At 33.8% G+C, this 24,654-nt stretch overlaps 1 protein-coding gene across 5 annotated transcripts in view; it reads right to left on the reverse strand.

Moving 5' to 3' along the window:
* The window catches only part of LOC111626654 (trifunctional nucleotide phosphoesterase protein YfkN-like), a 50,311-nt gene that overhangs the window by 8,809 nt on the left and 16,848 nt on the right, over positions 1 to 24,654 (reverse strand). For 3 of the 5 annotated variants that reach the window (XM_023370122.1, XM_023370115.1, XM_023370151.1), the window contains exons 1-2: positions 6,141 to 6,161; positions 2,999 to 3,221 (exon numbers count right to left, since the gene is read on the reverse strand). In XM_023370122.1, the coding sequence (XP_023225890.1) occupies positions 2,999 to 3,221; positions 6,141 to 6,146 (229 nt within the window). In that variant the 5' untranslated portion in view covers positions 6,147 to 6,161. Of the gene's footprint in view, positions 1 to 2,998; positions 3,222 to 6,140; positions 6,162 to 6,627; positions 6,824 to 24,654 lie in introns of those variants that run through there. The other 2 variants (XM_023370131.1, XM_023370141.1) reach the window with 2 other exon arrangements.

Raw genomic sequence — 24,654 nt, forward strand, 5'->3', positions numbered from 1 at the left:
TGTATGTGGAAAGCAAAGTCGTTCAAAAGGAAAGTGTGCATTTAGATCCCGTAAACACCCTAACACGCGCCTCAATAAAAAAACTGTACGTCCATTTCTCAGAAGGGGTACACCCTTTTAAAGATACCCAGTTCAAAAAGTTGGGACAATCTGATCTGCTCGATAAAGCACAACTACACAATAATTATACACAAACTTAACTTCTTGAACGAGGTTTACGAACATGTTGCTCCCAATGCATTACGAATTGGCGGTATCAATCCACCCAATCCAATCAACCGAATAAGTGATAATTCAATTATTTCCGATAACAAGATTTAAAATTAATCATGGCTAACACAAAAACCACTTTGGTCGGACATAACCGACGACACATTTTAGAGTAACCGAAGCACTTTCGAGTAAATAAATCTTTACGAAAAGGAAGTTAAATATTTTTGGTTTTATTTTTTTGCCGTTTAAATGTTTCGTATCAGCAGAAACATACAAGAATACCTTTTATACATGGAAATATTTTGAATATGAGCCTTTTTTTTTAATATCATATGCATATTTCTGAGACAGCCTGAAGCAGAAGTTTGAAATGAACAGATTTCCTACTGAGGCTGCATTTACGCAGATGCAAGAAATACAAGAAGATAGAGAAAAATCAGGAGGAGAAGGAAAATCAAAGCAAATAAAGATCACACATCTACAGGAGTATTCTCGTTGTTTTCCCCTCTATTGCATTCATGCAAAAGCGGGAAGGAAAGTCCAATAAATTGTACAATGAAATAAGTAAAACCAATCTATTAACATTTCTTGCCTTTTATTTATGCCCTCAGTGTGTTTTTTTTTACGTCAAGCCATTTTCTTCACATTCGACAGACTGCCAGAATGCTTTGTTGTTGCCACTGCACAGAAGTGAGGCTGCCAAACTACTGAGTGCATGCATGTGTATCAACTCTGGAGAGGAGAGAAAAAAAACGAAAGTTCCATCTCGTCCACAAAAGGATGAGGGAAATTGATATTTCTTACACATTACACACAAGAACTCTTGTTTTCCTCTTCTGCATAAACTGCATTACAAGTGCAAATTTTGATTCCAAAAGGTCTCTTTTGCCTGTTTTCCTGTCTTGCATTCGCATAAATGCAATCTAAGGAAGTAAGTTTTGAGGAATTGACAATGTCAAGTTGTAGTATCTGATCCGAAACATCCTCTCGACTGGACAATTGGCTATTGCTTACTCTTATTTGCCATTCAAAAATGAACCTTCGCTAATCTGGCATCGTTGGGATCCGTAGGGTGCCGGATTAGCAATTTTCTCAGATTGCAGGGTGATTATGTTAGAATACACATAACCATCCCCCTGTAAATAGATACAATAAATGAAAAATCAAGCAAAATTTTAATGAAGCATAGGTAAAATAACAGGGAAATTATGTTGTCATTTTCTAGGTACTATCATATATCACCCATGACGGTAATGCCAAACACCACCAAATGATAGCGACGGGTTTGGTGTGGTAACCTGGAAAAATTGAAATTATGCTAGCCAGATGGTCAACCCATACTATGATTGGATCAGTTAACAAATGCCATCCAAATTGTAATTTACGGATAGACTCTTTTTTTTCTGGCATGCCGCCACCAAGCCGCACAGTCTTTGGCAAAAGGTTTCGCAAAACTTATTCATAGAAATTGCCCGGGAATTTTCTTGTAAACATTTCAGGAGTGCACTTTCCTCCTCTGTTTATCGAGCAAGGGGAGAAAGTGCTCGATAAAGGCTTGTCCGCGCAAATAGTATTGATATTATCGAAATTGCCGAAGACTGTTTTATAATGTTACGGTTGACCTGTACTACGTTTTTATCGCCATCAAAAGACGGATCTTATCGAGTCTACGGTGATGTGGACCACCCAATAAACTCGATGGAAATTTTTTTTTACGTATCAGGTGATCTCTTATCTTTGACGACGATAAAACAAATACTTGCTGTTTGCCCAATACACCAAGACGTGTCAAGAAATTCACTTAAAATGATTTTAAAAACAGCCAAAATATTTACATACAATGACACTAATTCAGCATAAAATTCAAAAAGAAATTAATTTAATTAGTTTCTCTCGCAATGCCTTGTTTTTAAATAATTAATAAACACCATGTCACTTAATTTGCATAAACAATTAAACGACAATGCATGCAAGCGACATTGAGGCTTACGCGATTAAGTTTTCGACTATCTCATCATTTGTTAATGATTGTTCGGTCACTCCGACACTAAAAAAAAAAGTAAATTTTTATTTATTTTTCCTTTTAACTCATATAAAAAACTTAATAATAAAAGCACAAAAAAAAACTTGTTTTCTGTCTTTATCTAATATTAAACAAGCTTTGTTATCCTGTACGTGACCTTCAAAGTAATAAACCGGGAGTTGAAAAGTCACATTTCACAGTCGGCATTCATTCTTGTTACGTCAGTTTGTAGCTTTAGAAATACCGATGCCGTATAAAGGTTCACACCGGCAAAAGTTGCACGAAATCAATGAAAACTGTCGGTCTTATGCATCTTTACCTCTTTTACGCCGAATATTTCCTGTGATTATAAACTGAATGATGTATTATACTTATCCGGAAGGCAGATTTTTGAAAAATTGTGCAAGAAACTGGCTCGTTAAACTGTTCGTTTTTCAATTATAATACCAATTAACATTTAATTTGCCTATTAAATATGAACGTTTGTTAATTTAACACTAGAATTAATAGTAGTTTTAGTGTGTAGCGGTGCAATTTTTTCAGTCATTTTGCACAATTTTATAGCTGGTTAGTGGCAATTTATGTTTCTTTGGATATTTACATCCAAATATACTAAATGACATTTGCAGAATGATCTAAAATGCCAAAAAACAGTCATCTGTTGTCTGTTTGAATGGTGAGGTACTCTACCTTATCAGAAATGCTAACATTCCTCTGATCGATTTGCAGGAAAATTAGTTAAAAAATATACAGAACGCTTACTTATTGATGGTGCGATGATGTCCCCGCTAAACAAAACCATGGGATTGAGGTGGGCGAAACTCTTAATGGCGGCGCAGAACCTCGCCGCGCCTCCCACCGGCTCCTGCTGCTGTGTCTCGACGTTGTAGCAGTCATTGAAGTGCAGAATCGTCACTACTCCCTGCGAGGCGGGCATGTCGTTACTGGTAGAAAAACAGAAATGGAACGAGGTCGATACGCCACTCTGAAACGATTCAAAATAAATTCTAGTTAACAGAAACACGTTTATGCACTTACACGCACAAACATCTATTGGAATTACTCTACTCTAGTTGCATTCATCACTTTTTATTATCACTATCATTCAATTTTACTGATCTTAACTTGAAAATTACACACGCTGAAGAGGTATACTGTAAAGCTGCAATGACGACGACAACAACAAAAGTATTTACTGTAGTTTTAATATCATAAATTGTGTTTTTTGTATAGGAAAGAAGCAAGACAAACTGACGATCTTTACAGAATTTAATTTTTCTCTATGTTTATGAATGCATTGATGAACATCGTGATGTTATAGCTAAAATTATGAACGCTTGAGTTAGATAACCATGGAGTTAGGAAGCGAAGGAAGTAGTTGCAAGGAGTTAGTAGTAGGAGCAGGAAGTAAGGAAGTAGTTGTGAGCAGTTCACACGAAGAGGAAGAGTAGAAATAGGAAAGTAAGAAAATAAGAATTGTTAGTTAAAGTAGGAAGAACTAGTTTGAAAAATAGAGAAATAACAGGAAATAGGAGAAATCAGTAGATCAGAGAAAGCTGTATGATTACATCTGTCATAACGGACCCACCCAAGTAGAAAAATAATTTAACGCAAGGTTATTTAAATGCAATTACTGCCTTGAACTAAAAGTGAAGGAAATTTAACACACTTACCATCATTTAGGCATATCTTACTTATATTAGCACAACATTACGCTTATTAGCGGCGTCAACAAATCGCATTGGCACCAAAATTTCAAAATTCTAGCATGGATTCGAGTGTTACTATTTGCGTATCTACCATTGCATTTCTTACTAGCGCAAGTGTAATAATAATTACAATTGCGCTAGCAAAACTGATATTTAATAAGTCGTGCGACTTATTAAATGGAAATTTCAATAGATTTATAAGTACTGTTCTGCTCAAAATTATATTTTTAAAACATTTTACAGGTTAAATCCGTTCCTCCACCAAGTACCGAGATTGTGAAACTTCAATTTCGCTACAGATTCTCGTAATCACATACCACTCGAGTCACATTTTTCTCCTTGTCTTACACATTAAACGGTTACTAACAGTTAGTGTAAACATTCCAGTTGTCAGGATGAAACAGCATAAAATTCTAACATATTTATTCTTTCAACGTTCTCATATTTAGTGGGTTTTCCTATGAAAATCACACACACGATAATTCATTGATGGCTCTTATCACTTGAAACTGGTTACAAAATCTCAGCGCAAACAGACAATTATCAGACTAGACGCGAAAGGTATTTAAGTTAATATATTCCAAATATCGACACGGTCGACCGAATGCAGATAATTCCGTTACGCAATTTACAGTATGGTCCCAACTCACACTACTTTAAACAATTTCTCAACGTGCAGTTTACTCTGTTACGGAATCAGAGCGACATTATCTGTGGAATCTCTCACGTAACGATTATCTAATCGCTTGGATAGATAATTTCCTGTTTGCGTTTCATTAACTCTTAGATTTACTTAGCCTAAGTACTTTATTCTAACTTAAATGCTATTTGCAGTAATTACAGCTGACAAAATATCACATTGAAACTTGTTTGTAACCATGACCCCATTCCTGCCATACACACCGTATTAATTACAGACCTGCGCAAACTTTCTTAATCAAGTTTGACGATATAAAAAATGCACCCCTAAGGTAATTTTGTAGGAAGCTATGTGAATGGGAATGTACTTATTAATTTAATGGGGTTGTTATTGCTTACGAACATGTAACAGAGGATATTCTGCTATAAATTGTAAATTTATCCCTTAAGTTTGATGTTATTTGAACTATCTACAGTATAGAGAGTTGCATAAGCACCCGTAACTTAATCGAATGCATAAACAGGAACGTAATTTAATGCGACGATTATCAATTAAGAGCATCCGTAACAAGTTACGTCTATTATAAGCTGCAAATTTAGCTCTTAATTTAGATGCTATTCAAACTCTAGCACAATTTGAAAGGCAACACACAAACAGGAACTTAACAGGCAGGTTATCGATTAAGAGCACGTGCAATTAGAATTGTAAGCTTATCTTTCATTAATGCTATCTAAACACATTGCACGTACGAAAACGAAGAAACAGGAATATAGTTATTAACTGTGTCAATTGATAACAAGATGATTATCAATTGCAGCATACAACGGAAGTTATTTCCTTTAAAATACACAAATTACTCGTCAAAAAGTAAACCAAGAAGTCACTCGACTCACTGATGAAAGTTCACAAGTAGAAATGGGGATCTATATCAAGCTGCAAGGGATTGTAGAGAGAAGAACAGGAAGGAAGGTAAAACTGCATCTCTGAATGAGGCAATTGGAATCTTAAAAGCTGTAAACTGTATTCATAGAAGTAAAAAATGTCGAAAGAACGACGGCCCGTATGCAACACCACAAAATACAGCACCTCTGAGATCAGCCGAAGTGTGCAGCGCGAGTCCGATCACACCACCGAATGTCAGTGCAATGGCATTTCTAATGTTTTACAGGCCTGTAGCCATCTCTAGTAAAGTGGAAAAGAGTGTATTTTTAGTATTGATCCGAGAAATAGTTCGAGACTTTTTCATTTTTTAAATTCAACCCAAATTTCGAGGTCTTTGAAATTTCATATGGACAAACACATCTCACGAAGGAGGACATGCAGGCCGGCACTTTGACTTTTTTTTTTCCCCCCTTTGAGCCTGATCTACTGCATCATTCAGAGCTGCAGAAGAAACAAACAGGAATATAGTTAACAGAACGGCTATCGACATAACAGCGATTATATCTGTTACACCGCAAATTACGAGAGGCAAAGTCAGGCGTTACCCTTCCCCTTACATCAGAACGGGTTCCATGCTGAACCGAAGCGAATCGCGGAGATAAAAGTAACTTACCCCCATCGTTCACCAAGGAAAACTCCCAAAAAATCCAACGGAAACCTCCAACATTTACAAACCTTAACGGCATCTCCGCCACGTACAAACGGTCAGTGGGACTGTTTGTGGCACAGTTATGGTACACACACAAGAAAAACTCTGGTTGCCTTGACAGCAAGGAATCAATAGAACTTTTAAAATTAAAAAAAATAATATTAAACAAATATCAATAGTAAAAAAAAAAACAAATAACATATTGAATAAACCCATTAGCAAGCATTTTAAAATGGCTTCCAGTTTAATTTAATCACATTTTTTTTGGAATTATCTAGGCTAAATGGTAATAAAATCATGGGTTCCTCTTGTCAAGTTGCAGGATGCCATTCAAGGTTTACTTTTAATGGAGGATCACACATTTACACAGCTTACAGTTATTTATTTACTTATATTAAAGTAATCTGAGGTTATATATAAGATATAAACGGGCTTTTCGACTCTCTTTTACCTTCACAATTTATCACTTGTCCTTCGAGAAGACATCCGGACGTTCTCTCCACCGCTACCAAACCGACTAATCAATGGACTCCATGCGCGGCCTTCACATTACGCAATCCAACTTTTTTCCTTCTAATCGGGGAATTTTCCCTACCGGCGGGGGGAAAACGTTATCGATTTCGAGAGAATTAAATTCGAATCCGAACAGAACTCTCTCCGAAATTTTAATTTAAAAGACGTTAAAAAATAATTTCACCTTAAAAATCGACTTAAATCGCTTAAGCGTAAAAATCTCCGCGCCGCCATCTTAAATTTCGATAGAGAGGGGATGCTTAGGGATATTATTGTTGTTTGTTTATTATTATTATTTTCTTTTTTTTACTTCACATCTTTAGGGAATTTTAATGTTTTTAAGGCGGAAAAGTCGCGTTAAAATGTCACGTCGATTAAAATTTGAGGGTTTAAGTATTAAAATTGAATGAAATGTTTCTTCCCGAGTATTGGGGAATATTCCCGGAAATCCATTTTAGAGAATTTTATTGAAAAACAGGAAATTAAAGTGCTGCTTTTTATATATTTATTTTTAAATTTCGATTGAAGTCAGAGGTTTAGTCAGAACGGAAATGCGTTTTAAAAGAATATATATATATATATTTTTAAATGTAATCTAGATTTAAAATGAATTAACGTAATAATTTCAGAAAAAAATTAAAAATCAGGAATAATTTTGTTATCGTTTGAAAATTCCCTCGTTAGGGAAATTATAAAATTAAATTTTTACGTATATAAAAGTAAAAAATCGGAATATTAATTATTACAATAAATTTCAAAAATATTTGCTTTTAAATTTCTTTAGATTTTTTAAAAATCCGATTAGATTTAACGAAAAAATGCAGGAAAATTGTTCAGACGGGGAAATTCCCTATCGAAAAATTACTTTTAATAATTCAGACTAATTTATAATTACGTAACAGATACAAATTGTCTACAAAAATAGGGATGAAATGTTGTATTTATCACGTGATTCCGACGTAAATAATCGTGTTTTATACACGACAGGGAAATTTCCAAGAATAAATTGCTAATTACCCGCATTTATAAGGTAGAAAATTCAAAACATCTTACATAAAAGTGATTAATCATCGATAAAAAGTTCAATAACTTGCTCGAACGCATGCTAGATAGTCATTATCTCGCATAAATAAATAATAATAAACATAAATCGATTAGATTTAACATTCGATTAATTTTATTAAAAAAAAAAAATTCAAAAATAAATTAATAACTTCGTCCGATCACGTGATTCTCCATAGCAACGTCGAATTTGTTTGCTTGACGATCATCCCGCATCCTACGCCGAACGACGATAATTGTTTCCTGTTTTAATTAATTATAAACTTTTAAAATTATTTTTATCAAATTTTATTCTATTTTTAAAAGTTTATTGTCGTTTCGATCATTACATTTAAGAAAATAATAAGTTATTTTTGAATTTTTATCGCCGTTTCTATAGAAACCGACCCGAAGTTTTTCCGTTCCACGTTTCGTGATTGGTCGGTTTGAATTTTCTCTCGTTTAAAGATGGAGTTGAAATATTAAACAATTTTTATTATTTTTTTAAAATATTTTTTTCCAGAAATTATGTAATTTTATTTCTTATTTTATAAAATATGACCGCTTTCCCATAGAAAGAAATTAAATTTTATAGTTTTTAATTAAATATAAATGCGCATTTAATGACGTTTAATTCGGCGCAGACCAACTTTATTACTTATTTAATTAAATTAATTTATTCTTTTAAATTACTTTATAAAATATTTCCAACGATCGAATTGTCTCAGGAAATTGTTTTAATGAATTTATGATAGATTTTTTCACGCGATATTTTGAATAAAATACACTTAATTGCCACGGTATGTCAATTAATTGCGTTCCGATCAAACGCAATTAATGACGCAATAATGCAATTAGCGGCATTTTACCCCCATTTGTGACGAAATATGCTCATATATACTTGAATTATCGTCTGTGATGCACTTTCTCACTTTATACATGCACTGGCATGTGTAAGGAACCATGAAATACAGTCTGCATGTCAAAGTTCTCATTTCAAAACATTATAACTCGGAAACGGATCGGCAAAATGACGTCATATTTTACGCAGAGACTTCTACAGTAATGGAAATTTATCTGAAACAGAAAATAATATTAATTATAAAAAATTTCCGCTGGGGCGGTAAATGGCGTTGCAATATCGTAATGGATAACTCAAAATGCTACCATACATACGTGGTAACGCAGCAGCATGCTCTGTAACATGAAAATATGATTGTTTACTCGAGTTTCGCAATGATTTCATCAAATTTCCCACAACGGAGAATGCTGTTACGAAATTTTTCAAACATTTTCAGTTATACATTACGGTATTGCAATGCCATTTACCGCCCTGGCGGGCATTTTTATAACTAGCATTCTTTAATTATAATCATGTATATGTAATGATGAAGCTGTAAGAATTGTATTCCACATAATATCCATTATGAAACTTGTATAAGAGAACACTGATAGGTGTGTGAAATAACATGTAGACTGTATATCTACATATAAAATTATACATATATCAACATGCCTTGTTAAATGTTTCATTTATACATGTTTCATAATCCCTGTCTACTGTATATATGAAATACAGTAGATCTCCCTATAACACGGGTTCCTATAGTTCGGATTCCTATATGACGGCGAAAAAATTGCGACGGTATCCGTACAATCCTGGTAAAAAAACTCCTATAATTCGGTAAAACGTCATCGGGCAGCCGAACTACTTTCCGCCGTCCCAGCGCCACGCTACGGAGAGTTTAGGCGGGTAAATTGAGTTTACTATCGTCTGTACAGTATTATATAAAAATTATATATACATTAAATACTGTACATATAATTATATATAAATTATATATTAATTTTATGGAAGAAAACCTTTCAAACAGCCGTAGTCCGTAAACTTCATACGTGTCGGGCTGTGATTGGCAAGGACTCGTAAGAAATCGATTCATAAAGAACGGAACGTATCTACCGTGTTATAGGGGGGTCGACTGTACTGCACAGTTCTTACATACAGTATGTACGCATATATATTTCATTGTTCTTTACATGCCAGCCTCAATACATACTTGTATATTGTATATGAAGAATACAAGGGTATATACATATTTAAGTGTGTATTTGCATTTATATATTCGTTATACACACTTATACTATAGATTACAGCTGTACTAACCTAAAAAATAGTGTAGTCTACTACATTCTATGAATACAAAGCGTAGTAAACACAATATATCTCAGTTCTTATGTTAATTTAAAGGGAGATCGATATCGAGTGTTTTTTAATGTATTGCTTCATTGTCAAATACTGTTTCGTGTAGAATAGCTATAAACTAGCAATTTCAGTTGCCATGCTGAATAAATAATAGCCTAACAACACCGGGTCGCATGTGGACATTAGCGTAATGACAGCAGTTATATATTTAATAAATTTATAAAGTAAAATGATTGTTGGCATAATCCATGTTTAGTTATAATCCAGTAAAATTATATACATTACTCACCCGGCTTTTATGTAAAGTATGGCGATCGGTCAAGAAACGACCCCCAAAGATTTACATTATTAGACTCGGGGGAGGGTCCTTCGAACATCGAGAAATGCCAAAAATTGGAGAGTAGTGTGTGGGAGAGGAGCGATTTTTTTTACCCACTTTGAAGCTTAATAACACCCGTGCCTTTTGTCGAAAATTTCTGAAATTTTGCGAGGAGGTTCGTGTGTTGGGGGGATTAATGCCGTTGAATTCTGGTGGTGAAAGGTCGAGTGGTACGGGAGATAGAAGGGTTCACGTGTCGCATCTCCAGAGGGGTCAGACTTAATAAAGATTTTACTCGTTATTAGCATTTACAATTTGTTTGTTTTTAAAATAAAATTTCTCTCTACCTTCGAAGCTTTGTGTCATTTTATGATAATTAATAATATAAAGTATTTTCAAATAAAATCTCGCAACAGATGGCGCTACACGCAATTTTAAATTTTTTGTTTGCCCGGAAAGTCACGCAACTCCCTGGATTTTTTTTTTCATATTTAAAATCTACTTCAAGTGGAATTTTGAAGCTGTATTCAATGAAAAGAAAGAAAGAAATGGTGAAAAACACCAATAAATATGAACTAAACGACTAAAAATAATTGAACAAATATACCCTTCGACTTACTGTACATACCTTCTGCATATATTTATACAAAGTCAGACCGAATTTCTACAATATTGATCAGTTAAGTTCACTTTTCTCGCGAGATCTAAAAATAAATAGGATTTAAATATATATAATTCAGTGTTTAAAGCTAATACATAGTATTTATATTAGAATATTTACAATATTCAGCAATCGGAAGTTGATGCTATGGGATTAACCTTCACAAAAACATGGCGTTAAGGCGATTACTGTAATCTTTTAAACAACTATTTTAAGTTTTATTATACTTTTTAAGCTTGTATTATGTTTGTTGTATGCCTACACAAGTTACGTAACAATACAGAGGTATTTGGAACTTGTTTACTGCACCAGTAGTTAGTTTCAAGGCAATCCAGCGAGATGTGTGTTTAACTAATAGTGGTGGTGCTCGTGGCAGATTCGGGAGGACCAAAGCGCGTGCCATCTGTGGCACGTTACTCAATTACTTAATCGTATGTAATTGAAGTCGTGCGATGTATATAGTATTTTAAACAGAACTAATTTGCTATCAAGAGGGTACTGCAGCATCATAAGCAACCCTTGGATGTTCCTCTGGCATATTTTGATTGGTATGCCACGTATATCTTTAGCGTAAATATAATTTTATGCTCCATTCTTCCTTGTTTTCTATCGTATCTGTTAAACTTTCTGCATTGATTTATGTAAATTATTTCCTGTCAGTTGTGTACTGCTGGTCAGAAGCTAGATGAAAGATACATCACGTGCATTAAACACGCTTTGTAAAGGTTATCGCTGCGATATCTCTTGTCATTACAGGTTTGTCTGTGATTTATAAACGTGCTTTGTGAACGTGCAAGCTTTTACAGCAGTTTAAATAAGAATTTTTAAGTATAAACGCCTTTATATTTAATTTTAAAATCTAGCAACGAGTTGCATAACTTTCCCGACCAAAAAAATAAGTTAAAATTGCGTGTGGCTCCATCTGTTGCTAGATTTTGTTTTAAAAAATGATTATTTAAATTATTAATTATTATAAAATGGCAATAAGTTTAATTAATTTCGAGGGAAAAGACAAGTTTTTTAAAAGATTTTAAGTGATGATAACGAGTAAAATCATTAATTCCGACCCCACTCGAGACACGACACGTGACTCCCACTGTCTCCCCACCCTCTTGACCTTTAACCACCAAAATTTAATAGCATTAGTGCCCCTAAAACGCAAACCTCCCTGTAAAATTTCAGATATTTTCGGCAAAAGGCACGGGGGTTATTAAGCTTCAAAATAAGCGAACAAAATCGTGCCTCCCCCACACACTACCCTCCATACATACAGAAAACCCCCAATTTTCTTTATTTCTCGTCTATTTAAAGGTCCCCCAAGTCCAAAAACGTTAAAAATGTAAAAACGTTAGGGTGGAGAGGTCATTTTTTAATCGATCGCCATACTTTCCCTCTGTTATATAATGTAGAAATAAAAGTATCCTTACTGGTTATATATTCCATTAAACCGGATAATCGAGAATTGTATGTTCCGGATGCAATCAGATAAGGAATCAGTGCTATTGTGCGTGCAAGTTTCCAGACTTGTAGACTTGTTTATATCCCTATTGTAACAAATTCTTATAATGTTCAGGAAGATGTGGCTCGATAACGTTATAATTCTCCAAATTTCTAGCTATAACAGGTGCTAAAAATAAAATTGTATTGTAAAAAACCCTCGTTCTCTTGGTTTTCTAAGAGTTCATTCCTGCCATGAGCCAACGATGCAAGTTTATTTACACACAGACACACAGGGGCACATTTGTACACGCGCTCACATGGTATAAATATTATTGATTTGATAAAGTCAGACACAACCTATATAAACTCTGGCAAAACTTTACCCCTTGTTATCTTATCAGCTTTCAAGAACTTGATAAATTATTATAAATTAATCCGAGAAACAGGAACTGTGCTATGTTTAGAACAGTGTTATCTAGGATTCGGGGCATCATCAAACGGATCTACGGAATGGGTGGAAAGTAACTAGGCGTTGAGAAATCACTATAATTTTTGTAATAATAGGTAAATTGTGATAAGTTTAAGTGATCATGTAAAAACATCAATGGCATTTTATAATATTTACATCTAACGTTTGGATATTAACTGAGACAGGCTGCACGCGTAGTGGTAAAAAGGATAGCCCACTGCTTGTCTATTTAGAGCGCAAGTTGCACGCTACGAAGTTTTGAAATTGATAGTTGTCGTGTAGAGATGTTGACGTAGGATGAAGGAACGTCGTGCCACAATCCTTCCGGAAACAATCACAAACTGTCATTGGAAGCGAAAATGACAAGTTCGATTAAGAATTAGCCGTCCAACCATGTCACGATTTCGGAAAAACGCGTTGTTGCAGATGACGGGGTTATATATTAATTTTAAGATATTCATCCTTATTTCCTTTTAATAATATACAAGATAAATAATTTTCATCTATTCTGCTTTATAAATGTAAAAATTATAGAGATCTCTTAATGCCTAGTTACTTTCCATCCACCGTGTAGAATAAGTATACTCAAAGGGTATTAAAAGATTAACTTCCAAACACTTAGCCTATTACAAGAATTAGAATAGAACCTTAAGCTACAAACTTCTTAAAATTATTAGAATTATTAATACTAGAAAGACTCACTAGAAATTTCTTTTAATTCTGACCTGTCATGAGGGACGAAGTCGGGAGTAAGTATAGGAGCATTTTAAACGCTTAAAATTTAAATATCACGACGTTATCGGGTCTTTGAACCTCTTATACGAGCCAAAAAAACCTGTTTTAAAAGTTAAAAAATCATAAAAATTCTATTGTTACAGCTCTTAAAATCTGGGTGACGTGTAACCGAACACGTTATAAATATTAAGAAAAGGCTATCAAAAGCTCACAACAACAAGTCACGTGTAAAATTAATGTGCCATCTATTTTAATCCGCTCCGAGAAAATCTTGGCAAAGATACAGTTCGAAAGTTACTCCACACGTAAACATTTAAAAAATTAATAAAATTTTATATAATTTACACAAGATTTCAACTACAATATAACGCAATACGTGTATATACTTCGTGTATAATTTACGTGTACGAGTTTAAAGTAAAATACGTACAAAACAATCGATCTGGCAATGTGCCATTCGATATTGTGGCTTTCAGGTGTTCATTAAATTCGTATCCAGTTCAAGGATTCGTGATAAAATCTAACGTAACATTCATTAAATCAGTCAAAATTAGTTTGGCATGTGCCAAAATAGAAGTGCTCCTCGTGGATTGCCAGATTTTCTATTTCTAATTGGCAATGGAGCAAAATTATATCATGCTGCGTTTATAAACCTTCTTTCTTTTATTTGTAGTGAAAGGAATTTTTCTAGATTGCTTGGTGTACACTTTATAACCTACCCTGATAAGTTATCTTAAGTGCTTGCTGGCAGAAATATGGCTACGATAATTTGTTAAATTATAGAACTAAGATATTGTCTAGCAATAAGCAGGAACGGATAGAAAAATCCGTGAATTTTCCTGTATTTCGGGACACGTTTTCAGTCAGTATCCGTATTAAATGATATGTCGAAGAGAAAGGTGCAAGAAAGTAATATCATGTTGTTACCACAAGGGAGATATTGGCGCTGTAAAGTACCAACGTATAATTCTATATCTATATTACATAATATGTCAAACAGGATGGGACAAAAAGTATTGGTAGTATCATACTGTTACCACAAGGGAGATATTGGCGCTGTAAAGTATCAATGTATCATCCTATATCCATATTAGATAATACGTCAGAGAATGGTGCAAAAAGTAATGTTATACAGTTTCCGCCAGGGAGAAATTGACGCTGTAAAGTATCAATATATCATCCTATATCCATATTAGATAATACGTCAGAGAATGGTGCAAAAAGTAATGTTATACAGTTTCCGCCAGGGAGAAATTGACGCTGTAAAGTATCAATATATCATCCTATATCCATATTAGATAATACGTCAGAGAATGGTGCAAAAAGTAATGTTATACAGTTTCCGCCAGGGAGAAATTGACGCTGTAAAGTATCAATATATCATCCTATATCCATATTAGATAATACGTCAGAGAATGGTGCAAAAAGTAATGTTATACAGTTTCCGCCAGGGAAAAATTGGCGCTGTAAATCAATTACTAAATGGTTTAATAGAATTTTATATATATATATATATTTAATAAAGAACGAATGTATAATGTTTCTATTATTGCGAAACTATCTAATTAAGNGAATATATATATATATATTTTTAAATGTAATCTAGATTTAAAATGAATTAACGTAATAATTTCAGAAAAAAATTAAAAATCAGGAATAATTTTGTTATCGTTTGAAAATTCCCTCGTTAGGGAAATTATAAAATTAAATTTTTACGTATATAAAAGTAAAAAATCGGAATATTAATTATTACAATAAATTTCAAAAATATTTGCTTTTAAATTTCTTTAGATTTTTTAAAAATCCGATTAGATTTAACGAAAAAATGCAGGAAAATTGTTCAGACGGGGAAATTCCCTATCGAAAAATTACTTTTAATAATTCAGACTAATTTATAATTACGTAACAGATACAAATTGTCTACAAAAATAGGGATGAAATGTTGTATTTATCACGTGATTCCGACGTAAATAATCGTGTTTTATACACGACAGGGAAATTTCCAAGAATAAATTGCTAATTACCCGCATTTATAAGGTAGAAAATTCAAAACATCTTACATAAAAGTGATTAATCATCGATAAAAAGTTCAATAACTTGCTCGAACGCATGCTAGATAGTCATTATCTCGCATAAATAAATAATAATAAACATAAATCGATTAGATTTAACATTCGATTAATTTTATTAAAAAAAAAAAATTCAAAAATAAATTAATAACTTCGTCCGATCACGTGATTCTCCATAGCAACGTCGAATTTGTTTGCTTGACGATCATCCCGCATCCTACGCCGAACGACGATAATTGTTTCCTGTTTTAATTAATTATAAACTTTTAAAATTATTTTTATCAAATTTTATTCTATTTTTAAAAGTTTATTGTCGTTTCGATCATTACATTTAAGAAAATAATAAGTTATTTTTGAATTTTTATCGCCGTTTCTATAGAAACCGACCCGAAGTTTTTCCGTTCCACGTTTCGTGATTGGTCGGTTTGAATTTTCTCTCGTTTAAAGATGGAGTTGAAATATTAAACAATTTTTATTATTTTTTTAAAATATTTTTTTCCAGAAATTATGTAATTTTATTTCTTATTTTATAAAATATGACCGCTTTCCCATAGAAAGAAATTAAATTTTATAGTTTTTAATTAAATATAAATGCGCATTTAATGACGTTTAATTCGGCGCAGACCAACTTTATTACTTATTTAATTAAATTAATTTATTCTTTTAAATTACTTTATAAAATATTTCCAACGATCGAATTGTCTCAGGAAATTGTTTTAATGAATTTATGATAGATTTTTTCACGCGATATTTTGAATAAAATACACTTAATTGCCACGGTATGTCAATTAATTGCGTTCCGATCAAACGCAATTAATGACGCAATAATGCAATTAGCGGCATTTTACCCCCATTTGTGACGAAATATGCTCATATATACTTGAATTATCGTCTGTGATGCACTTTCTCACTTTATACATGCACTGGCATGTGTAAGGAACCATGAAATACAGTCTGCATGTCAAAGTTCTCATTTCAAAACATTATAACTCGGAAACGGATCGGCAAAATGACGTCATATTTTACGCAGAGACTTCTACAGTAATGGAAATTTATCTGAAACAGAAAATAATATTAATTATAAAAAATTTCCGCTGGGGCGGTAAATGGCGTTGCAATATCGTAATGGATAACTCAAAATGCTACCATACATACGTGGTAACGCAGCAGCATGCTCTGTAACATGAAAATATGATTGTTTACTCGAGTTTCGCAATGATTTCATCAAATTTCCCACAACGGAGAATGCTGTTACGAAATTTTTCAAACATTTTCAGTTATACATTACGGTATTGCAATGCCATTTACCGCCCTGGCGGGCATTTTTATAACTAGCATTCTTTAATTATAATCATGTATATGTAATGATGAAGCTGTAAGAATTGTATTCCACATAATATCCATTATGAAACTTGTATAAGAGAACACTGATAGGTGTGTGAAATAACATGTAGACTGTATATCTACATATAAAATTATACATATATCAACATGCCTTGTTAAATGTTTCATTTATACATGTTTCATAATCCCTGTCTACTGTATATATGAAATACAGTAGATCTCCCTATAACACGGGTTCCTATAATTACGATTCCTATAAGACGGCGAAAAAATTGCGACGGTATCCGTACAATCCTGGTAAAAAAACTCCTATAATTCGGTAAAACGTCATCGGGCAGCCGAACTACTTTCCGCCGTCCAGCGCCACGCTACGGAGAGTTTAGGCGGGTAAATTGAGTTTACTATCGTCTGTACAGTATTATATAAAAATTATATATACATTAAATACTGTACATATAATTATATATAAATTATATATTAATTTTATGGAAGAAAACCTTTCAAACAGCCGTAGTCCGTAAACTTCATACGTGTCGGGCTGTGATTGGCAAGGACTCGTAAGAAATCGATTCATAAAGAACGGAACGTATCTACCGTGTTATAGGGGGGTCGACTGTACTGCACAGTTCTTACATACAGTATGTACGCATATATATTTCATTGTTCTTTACATGCCAGCCTCAATACATACTTGTATATTGTATATGAAGAATACAAGGGTATATACATATTTAAGTGTGTATTTGCATTTATATATTCGTTATACACACTTATACTATAGATTACAGCTGTACTAACCTAAAAAATAGTGTAGTCTACTACATTCTATGAATACAAAGCGTAGTAAACACAATATATCTCAGTTCTTATGTTAATTTAAAGGGAGATCGATATCGAGTGTTTTTTAATGTATTGCTTCATTGTCAAATACTGTTTCGTGTAGAATAGCTATAAACTAGCAATTTCAGTTGCCATGCTGAATAAATAATAGCCTAACAACACCGGGTCGCATGTGGACATTAGCGTAATGACAGCAGTTATATATTTAATAAATTTATAAAGTAAAATGATTGTTGGCATAATCCATGTTTAGTTATAATCCAGTAAAATTATATACATTACTCACCCGGCTTTTATGTAAAGTATGGCGATCGGTCAAGAAACGACCCCCAAAGATTTACATTATTAGACTCGGGGGAGGGTCCTTCGAACATCGAGAAATGCCAAAAATTGGAGAGTAGTGTGTGGGAGAGGAGCGATTTTTTTTACCCACTTTGAAGCTTAATAACACCCGTGCCTTTTGTCGAAAATTTCTGAAATTTTGCGAGGAGGTTCGTGTGTTGGGGGGATTAATGCCGTTGAATTCTGGTGGTGAAAGGTCGAGTGGTACGGGAGATAGAAGGGTTCACGTGTCGCATCTCCAGAGGGGTCAGACTTAATAAAGATTTTACTCGTTATTAGCATTTACAATTTGTTTGTTTTTAAAATAAAATTTCTCTCTACCTTCGAAGCTTTGTGTCATTTTATGATAATTAATAATATAAAGTATTTTCAAATAAAATCTCGCAACAGATGGCGCTACACGCAATTTTAAATTTTTTGTTTGCCCGGAAAGTCACGCAACTCCCTGGATTTTTTTTTTCATATTTAAAATCTACTTCAAGTGGAATTTTGAAGCTGTATTCAATGAAAAGAAAGAAAGAAATGGTGAAAAACACCAATAAATATGAACTAAACGACTAAAAATAATTGAACAAATATACCCTTCGACTTACTGTACATACCTTCTGCATATATTTATACAAAGTCAGACCGAATTTCTACAATATTGATCAGTTAAGTTCACTTTTCTCGCGAGATCTAAAAATAAATAGGATTTAAATATATATAATTCAGTGTTTAAAGCTAATACATAGTATTTATATTAGAATATTTACAATATTCAGCAATCGGAAGTTGATGCTATGGGATTAACCTTCACAAAAACATGGCGTTAAGGCGATTACTGTAATCTTTTAAACAACTATTTTAAGTTTTATTATACTTTTTAAGCTTGTATTATGTTTGTTGTATGCCTACACAAGTTACGTAACAATACAGAGGTATTTGGAACTTGTTTACTGCACCAGTAGTTAGTTTCAAGGCAATCCAGCGAGATGTGTGTTTAACTAATAGTGGTGGTGCTCGTGGCAGATTCGGGAGGACCAAAGCGCGTGCCATCTGTGGCACGTTACTCAATTACTTAATCGTATGTAATTGAAGTCGTGCGATGTATATAGTATTTTAAACAGAACTAATTTGCTATCAAGAGGGTACTGCAGCATCATAAGCAACCCTTGGATGTTCCTCTGGCATATTTTGATTGGTATGCCACGTATATCTTTAGCGTAAATATAATTTTATGCTCCATTCTTCCTTGTTTTCTATCGTATCTGTTAAACTTTCTGCATTGATTTATGTAAATTATTTCCTGTCAGTTGTGTACTGCTGGTCAGAAGCTAGATGAAAGATACATCACGTGCATTAAACACGCTTTGTAAAGGTTATCGCTGCGATATCTCTTGTCATTACAGGTTTGTCTGTGATTTATAAACGTGCTTTGTGAACGTGCAAGCTTTTACAGCAGTTTAAATAAGAATTTTTAAGTATAAACGCCTTTATATTTAATTTTAAAATCTAGCAACGAGTTGCATAACTTTCCCGACCAAAAAAATAAGTTAAAATTGCGTGTGGCTCCATCTGTTGCTAGATTTTGTTTTAAAAAATGATTATTTAAATTATTAATTATTATAAAATGGCAATAAGTTTAATTAATTTCGAGGGAAAAGACAAGTTTTTTAAAAGATTTTAAGTGATGATAACGAGTAAAATCATTAATTCCGACCCCACTCGAGACACGACACGTGACTCCCACTGTCTCCCCACCCTCTTGACCTTTAACCACCAAAATTTAATAGCATTAGTGCCCCTAAAACGCAAACCTCCCTGTAAAATTTCAGATATTTTCGGCAAAAGGCACGGGGGTTATTAAGCTTCAAAATAAGCGAACAAAATCGTGCCTCCCCCACACACTACCCTCCATACATACAGAAAACCCCCAATTTTCTTTATTTCTCGTCTATTTAAAGGTCCCCCAAGTCCAAAAACGTTAAAAATGTAAAAACGTTAGGGTGGAGAGGTCATTTTTTAATCGATCGCCATACTTTCCCTCTGTTATATAATGTAGAAATAAAAGTATCCTTACTGGTTATATATTCCATTAAACCGGATAATCGAGAATTGTATGTTCCGGATGCAATCAGATAAGGAATCAGTGCTATTGTGCGTGCAAGTTTCCAGACTTGTAGACTTGTTTATATCCCTATTGTAACAAATTCTTATAATGTTCAGGAAGATGTGGCTCGATAACGTTATAATTCTCCAAATTTCTAGCTATAACAGGTGCTAAAAATAAAATTGTATTGTAAAAAACCCTCGTTCTCTTGGTTTTCTAAGAGTTCATTCCTGCCATGAGCCAACGATGCAAGTTTATTTACACACAGACACACAGGGGCACATTTGTACACGCGCTCACATGGTATAAATATTATTGATTTGATAAAGTCAGACACAACCTATATAAACTCTGGCAAAACTTTACCCCTTGTTATCTTATCAGCTTTCAAGAACTTGATAAATTATTATAAATTAATCCGAGAAACAGGAACTGTGCTATGTTTAGAACAGTGTTATCTAGGATTCGGGGCATCATCAAACGGATCTACGGAATGGGTGGAAAGTAACTAGGCGTTGAGAAATCACTATAATTTTTGTAATAATAGGTAAATTGTGATAAGTTTAAGTGATCATGTAAAAACATCAATGGCATTTTATAATATTTACATCTAACGTTTGGATATTAACTGAGACAGGCTGCACGCGTAGTGGTAAAAAGGATAGCCCACTGCTTGTCTATTTAGAGCGCAAGTTGCACGCTACGAAGTTTTGAAATTGATAGTTGTCGTGTAGAGATGTTGACGTAGGATGAAGGAACGTCGTGCCACAATCCTTCCGGAAACAATCACAAACTGTCATTGGAAGCGAAAATGACAAGTTCGATTAAGAATTAGCCGTCCAACCATGTCACGATTTCGGAAAAACGCGTTGTTGCAGATGACGGGGTTATATATTAATTTTAAGATATTCATCCTTATTTCCTTTTAATAATATACAAGATAAATAATTTTCATCTATTCTGCTTTATAAATGTAAAAATTATAGAGATCTCTTAATGCCTAGTTACTTTCCATCCACCGTGTAGAATAAGTATACTCAAAGGGTATTAAAAGATTAACTTCCAAACACTTAGCCTATTACAAGAATTAGAATAGAACCTTAAGCTACAAACTTCTTAAAATTATTAGAATTATTAATACTAGAAAGACTCACTAGAAATTTCTTTTAATTCTGACCTGTCATGAGGGACGAAGTCGGGAGTAAGTATAGGAGCATTTTAAACGCTTAAAATTTAAATATCACGACGTTATCGGGTCTTTGAACCTCTTATACGAGCCAAAAAAACCTGTTTTAAAAGTTAAAAAATCATAAAAATTCTATTGTTACAGCTCTTAAAATCTGGGTGACGTGTAACCGAACACGTTATAAATATTAAGAAAAGGCTATCAAAAGCTCACAACAACAAGTCACGTGTAAAATTAATGTGCCATCTATTTTAATCCGCTCCGAGAANATAATCCATCAAAAGTTGTATACACTTTACCATTTAGTGAGGGTGCTGTGCAAAATATTATAGAATACTGTATAGTCTGTTGAAGTGTAAGTTTACGAGTATTTTAAACATTTATGAACACTTTAGTTATGATTTTGCCCAAACCTAAAATCTTGCCCACTAGTTGTGGAGTGGATAAAACCATTAAACAACGGTTAATGCCTCATCACTAATGGGCTAGCCACGTGGGTTTCTCACGTGTTGAGCATCTAATTAAGAGCCAGTTTTTTTTAATAGAAAGTCCTCCCGAGAGGCATTTCCTCCTGGCAGGTCGCCTGCGTGTTGCGTTGCCCCTTACCCTTAAACCGATGCAGCCAGAATTCTTCTTTATGTAAATTAACATCTTGTGGAAAATAAACGAATGATTTTGGACTTTTAATCCTTTCCCCCCGTGGGCACGAAAGGACCTTTTCAGCAAGCCCATTATGGGTTCGAGCGAGTCCATAATGGGTGAGGCACGGGAAATTTTCGATCCTCCGGATTTGATCCTGGGTCCTTCAGAGTGGTTGCCATCTATACCGCTCAATCATCCGAGTAGTAAAGGCTGCTGCTTATAATCCTGAAGGACCCTGGACCCACCAGTGGCTGAGTAGATGAAACGGTTGAAGTTAGTCGTTGGTTCGCGTCTTGCCTGGTCACACGGAGTTTTCATTACATTTATAACATCTAAAGTCCTCCGGGAGGCATTTTTCTTCTGCAGATTGCCCAGTTTGTCGCGTTGCCTTATACAAACAATCTAATCATGAAGGATCCTGGTTCGAGTTCGAATCAGATACTGAAAGCTTTCATGGGAAAACTGATAAATGTGTAGCTAGCGACATCTGTTGTTCCTTAACTGAATTAACTAAAGTTTATCCGAATTTTCACTTTAAAAATACAGGTTAAAAGCCCATTTTATGCAAACACGTACAGCATATAAATAAACACCCTGCCATTAAAAAAAAAAACATGCTAATATGGAAATTATGATTAATATAAAGAATTTCACTGAACCTTAAAATCAGTCTTTGGTCCTCATTGTTGATCGTTCAGCAGCAACGCCCTATTGAGGTGTTTGTATTATATAACAGCTACGTTTTCTTTCTGTCTACTCGTTTATTTACGAACCATATGATGGGAGTTTTGGATTAGAAAATAATCCCAGAGAGTGAATTATTAATATATGTATAAAAAAAATAACACGTTTTAATTTGCATGTTTGTCTTTCATATTTTATGCAACTAAAAAAGAGTGTCAATAAAATATTAGTGAATTATACGAAATAACTTTCAGACTGCTTATTGTGTACAACAATGTAATTCGCGGGAAGACTTTTTACAAGAAGCTGCCCCTATTTAAGTGTTTTAAGTCCCTTTCAGGCCCTATGGCCTGAAAGGGACATACGATTTATATTTAAATGAATAAGGATAGACGATATTTATTAACATGATACAGTTTTCAGTAGGGTATAGGCATAAATGTAGGGCCCTTCCTCTTCGAAAACAATAAAAATACACGAAGAAAATAATCAAAACAGATAAAAGCATGCTTTCTTATCCTTTCTTTTACATGAAAGACTAAATTTGGGGCCTTTCTGAAGCCAGGATCAATTTATTCATTTTATTGGGGCCCTCTACCGGGCCCCCAATTAGGCTTACTTTCGCAACATATGTTTTTCTTTTTTTACTTTATGTTTTATTATATAACAGAGGGAAGGTATGACGATCGATTTTTTCCGATTCAATATGGCGGCAGACACCGATGAAGAACTTTGCTGTTTATTTATAATAGAGAGAGAAGGGGGGGAAAAAACACATATTTAACTTACAAGTTATAAAATTCCATTTAATTAATAAACTATAAATCTACGAAAGATACCCCCCGTAGAGTTTTACATTTTTGAACCCGGTGGAGCCTTGAAAAGTCGAGAAATGCAAAAATATTGGGGGGGGTTTGTATGTATGATCCTCTTCGAAGCTTTATTATTCCTGTGTTTTTTTGTCGAAAATTTCTGAAATTTTGCAGGGAGGTTTGTGTATTAGGGAGATTGAGGCCATTAAATTTTGGTGATTGAAGGTCCACGGGGTGGGGAGATAGAGGAGTTTCGTTTGTTGTATCTCGAATAGGGTCGGACTTAATGACGATTTTACACCTTATTAGCATTTACAGTTTTTTATAATAACCATCCCTACCCAAAAAATTAAGCTTTTTGCCATTTTATAATAATTAAAAATGAAAAAATATATATATTTTTTAGTAATAAAATATGATAACAGATGGCTCTACACACACAGTTAAAATGTTGCCGGGAAAGTTAAACACCTCGTTAATGGATATTTTTTTAATTCGAAAATTAAATTTAGAGCCTTCCCGTGTCTTTCTGATTAGCTCTAAATCGATACAATTAAGTATAATTGTTAACTCACATTCACAGTGATTTGGTATAGGATGTTTTGATTGATATAGGTGGGGTGAATATTATGACAATGACTTTGAACATTACGTGATCGATCGTTCGATTTGCCGCCCGCGAGCAGTAAACGAGCGCAGGCTTGTGGGATGACTTTTGCGGTTTCGTTTCTGAGTTTTAAAAACATATTCACACGTTAGATTTTAATGGTTTTGGTGTCAAAATGCTCAGTAGACCCTGGCATGTGTATAAATTATATTTTAGAAAATATAATTAATTCTCAGATAATATATAATGAAAAAACGCTTAATCTTCAAATGTTATCCGAGTTTCAAAGAACAAGTTCTGTGAACTCGGATAACATTTTGGTAGTTCAACCGAAATTCACTAAACTCTGCAAAAATATGAAGCAACTGTCTGGCTTTATATTACAAAAAACCGCACCTAAAAATGTCAAAATACCCCTTTGTTATTAAGCGTTAAAGATTAAGAGTTTTTTTATTATATCTTATCTGAGAAACAATTAT

Source organism: Centruroides sculpturatus, unplaced genomic scaffold (assembly GCF_000671375.1).
Source record: "Centruroides sculpturatus isolate CEXI.00-Female unplaced genomic scaffold, Cexi_2.0 scaffold203, whole genome shotgun sequence".
In the NCBI taxonomy this organism is placed as follows: Eukaryota; Metazoa; Arthropoda; class Arachnida; order Scorpiones; family Buthidae; genus Centruroides; species Centruroides sculpturatus.